Raw genomic sequence first — 3,642 nt, 5'->3', positions numbered from 1 at the left:
GGGTAGTTGTTCTCATGATTCTGCCGTTCGTTTGTGTTGAGACTTCTCCTCCCTGTCATCCTTGCCCCAAATCAAGCACATCACGAGAGACTTGTTGATTGATTCTCAAGAGTGCGGAGTTCCTAGCCGGGGGAGGAATGCTGCTGGCACCCGAGGCCGGGGCAGCACTCTCGCCTGCAGCTCGGAGCACAGTGTAACCTGTTGTGCAGCGAGAATCTCAGCCTCCCTTCCCTTTGGCCGGTTCATGTGGATCCGGACCCTTCTCAGTGCCAAGGCTGAAGTCTTGCTGCAGCCAAGCTCCTCCTCACAGATTCCTCCAGCTTTGGGAGGTCACCCAGGCTTGGCCTCCTTTTCTCTTTGTCCTTCTAATTCTGTACCTGCTGTGACTCTCTCCGACAGTGTCCTCATCGTGACTATTATTTTTCTGGACCATCGCCTCCATATTCCCTTCGTCGGCAATCAGCTGACTGTCTCTATGTGGGACATGTACATCTTCCCAAACATGCTCTCCATCTCGGAGAACAGCTACGCTGTGGTTCCTTGCATCCTATCCGGCCTCCTGAGTCCTCACCGGCCCATTGCCAGTCAAGACGGCCATGCCCACTCGTCTCCTGCCTCACTTGTGCAGCCCACAATGCTTTTCCTGCTCCTGGCCACGCAGCCTGATCACTGTGTGGCCATCTGCAACCCCTGTGGTAGTCGGTCCTCGTATTCATCGAAGTTCTCCAGAAAAACAGAACCCGGTAGGTTTTATTGATACGTGTAGGAGATTTACTCTAGGAATTTGCCTCATGTGCTCAAGGAGGCCGAGGAGTCCCACGATCTCACATCTGCAAGCTGTGTAGAACCGGGAAAGCTGGTGGTGTAAATCCCGGTCTGAGTCTGAAAGCGCGAGACCAGGAGCACCGATGCGTGAGGGCAGGAGAAGACGGATGTCTCAGCTCATCCACCGACAGAGAATTTGCCCTCCTCTGCCATTTGCTTTATTCAGGCCCCCAGCAGATGGGATGATCCCTGCCTACATTGGATAAGGGTGATCTTCCCCACTCGGTCTGCTGATTCAAATGCTAATATATTCTAAAGACACCTTCGCAGGCGTGCCCAGAATTAACGTTTTGCAAGCTGTCTGGACATCTCTTAGCCCAGTCAAGCTGACGCACAGAATTCACCACCACAGCCGTCCTAGGGAAGAGGCCTGTGCCAGTGGACGTCTGCGTCTCTAAGAATTGGCCTGGGCGTGGCCTTGGCCAGGTAACATCTGTGTTTGGCCTGCCCTTCTGGGACGCCCTTGTCATCTTTCACTTCTTCTGTGACGTCAGGCCCCTGCTGAAGCTGGCCTGCGTGGACACCCCTGTCAACGAGATCATCAACTTTGTCGTCAGCGTCTGTGTCCTGATTCTGCCCACGGGCCCGGTCTTCTTCTCCTATGTCCTCCTCGTCTCCACCAGCCTCAAGATCCCCTCCGCCCGGGGCCGGAAGAAGGCCTTTGCCACCTGCACCTCCCGCCTCACGGTGGTCATCGTCCACTGTGGCTGTGCCTCCGCCGTCTACCTCAAGCCCAAGTCCCAGAGTTCCGTGGGGGCAGGACAGACTCATCTCTGTGACCTACACCGTCCTCACTCCCCTGCTGAGCCCTGTCGTGTACAGCCTGGGGAACAAGGAGGTCAAAGGTGCCCGGTGCAGAGCCGTGGCAAAAACACCGCTCAACTCTCAGTGCATCGAGACTGTGATAGGTTCTCTCCACGTACTCGTTCCTCTGAGTGTTGACTCGCAGGGACATCGTGATTCTCCACAGCTCCACGGAGCCTCCAATGGGGCCTGCCCCTGCAGTGTCCTCTCAGGAGACGTCTCCTGTCACACTTCAGTCATATTCCCATGAACTCAGGTAACAGGCCCTGGGGATTCTGGCCAGTTCTTACATCTGCCAAATAACACACAAAAAAAGGAAGATTCATGTTGGACACCTTGGAAAAAGCTCCAAAAATTTGTTCTGCTTTGAGGCCAGGGGACCTCCAGGAGAGATGGGGTTGGTCAATCTGGCTGCGCCTTATACACTTTCCTCTCACGTTTTCATTTGTTGCCAGACTTTGGCGCAAGTGCACTACTCTTTCTCTCCATCTGGTCTCTTTCGCCCCCCACCCCAGGGAGCCCGTGCTGAGCCCTGCTGGATGCTGTTCCTCCCGGGTGCTGTTCCTGCCTCCCCCACGGCCGTGGCATGTCAATACCGGGACTTAGTATCACACCAATGATAAAGTTGTTTGCCTTTGGACACGCCTCACGATTTATAAGGAATTTCCACCTGCAGGCTTTTATGTGATCTGGAAGGTAGGCAGGCAGGCCAGCAACGATCACCCCTGTGCCGTAAATAAAGAGACCGAGGCACGTATCGGTGGCATTGATTTGCCCAAGCATACAGAATTAGACAGCTGAAGACTCGGGATTTGAATCTACTTCTCTTTATTGTCTCTCGTTCCTTTTAGTGAATCCGTTTACAAGATGCGGGAACTTCACGGGCAAAATTGGGACCTCCGGGGAATAGCGTGGGCAGGGCTGTGGCTGGTCTGCAGGAGGCTTTGTGCCCTCGAGGAAAAAAGCATCCTCTCCTCTGGATGCTTCTGTCAGAACTGGCCATCGCGGTTTTACTGCCCTCTCCTGGGAATTATCCTGCATCCAGATGTCTAAGCTGTGGATGGACCCCTTCGTGTCATACTGGACACCTGCGGAATCCCACGCCGCCGGGCTGACCGAGGGATAGACGAGGAGCCTGGAAACAAATAGGTGCCAGTGTCCTTGCCCACAATCTTCGTTCAGTCCTGGGTTGTCTGAAAGCCTCATTTCCCAGCCCGCCCTTATCGACCGGAGTCCCTCTCACATCTCGAACTCGGGTCTGGTCGAGACGATGTGTAAGATGTACAAGTTCTGGAGTTGCTGTTAAGTGTGGTACCAGCACGGGGGTTCCTAGACTGAGCCAGCCTCTGTGCATCCAGAGGACCAGATCTGTCCCCAGTTCTGCCAAGAGCTGGAGACAGGAGTTTACGGGGGGGGGGGGGGGGGTGGGGGGGTGGAGGCCACGGTTACCTGCCAGCATCTCGGACATCTTCCTACAGACACAGGAGCTATGATGTTAAACTCCCAGTTTCCAGCCCAGTGCCTCTAGTTCGGTGTCACAGAAGACGACACGGATGCATTAAGTGTTTTGTGTGCAACAGGCACCGTGTTCGACATGGTATGTCCTGTGTCCTTCAAAAGCTGGTATATCGATTCATTTCTTCGCTCATTTACCCAAGTGGTGGTTATTGAGGGCTCTATGACCCGTTGATGCTGTGAAGCTGGCTCTAAGAAGGCTGGGGCCATCCCATACTTTGTGACCGGGGGACCCCTTTAAACTCTTCGTAAAAATGAAGGAGGACCCAAGAGTCTTTGCTAGTACCACCTGACCACTTTAATTTGGTAGAAATTAAAACCAAAAGATTTCCAAAGTATGTTTTATTCACTTAAAAATAACAATCCAAATGATAGCACAAGTCACGTTGTTACGAAAAATAACTACAACCCAGACAAAAAGAGTGACGCCCGTGTACGTTTTTGCTAATGTGAAACCAGCATCTGGTTTCATCCAAGAGACCCGGTTCTCCCGCACGT

General features: G+C 53.3%; 1 protein-coding gene across 1 annotated transcript; it reads left to right on the top strand.

Moving 5' to 3' along the window:
* The first annotated feature begins 484 nt into the window (after window positions 1-484).
* LOC109257199 (olfactory receptor 10J3-like) lies at window positions 485-2,875 on the top strand. Its single transcript, XM_053909517.1, is given in 4 exon segments — window positions 485-743; window positions 1,194-1,244; window positions 1,247-1,578; window positions 1,580-2,875. Coding segments are annotated over 4 exon segments (942 nt in total). The 3' UTR covers window positions 1,880-2,875.
* The last annotated feature ends 767 nt before the right edge of the window (window positions 2,876-3,642 follow it).

Source organism: Panthera pardus, unplaced genomic scaffold (assembly GCF_024362965.1).
Source record: "Panthera pardus isolate Hobbes unplaced genomic scaffold, ASM2436296v1 HiC_scaffold_21, whole genome shotgun sequence".
In the NCBI taxonomy this organism is placed as follows: domain Eukaryota; kingdom Metazoa; phylum Chordata; class Mammalia; order Carnivora; family Felidae; genus Panthera; species Panthera pardus.
The sequence above is the reverse complement of the archived record's forward strand: the minus strand, read 5'-3'. Positions and strand labels throughout refer to the sequence as shown.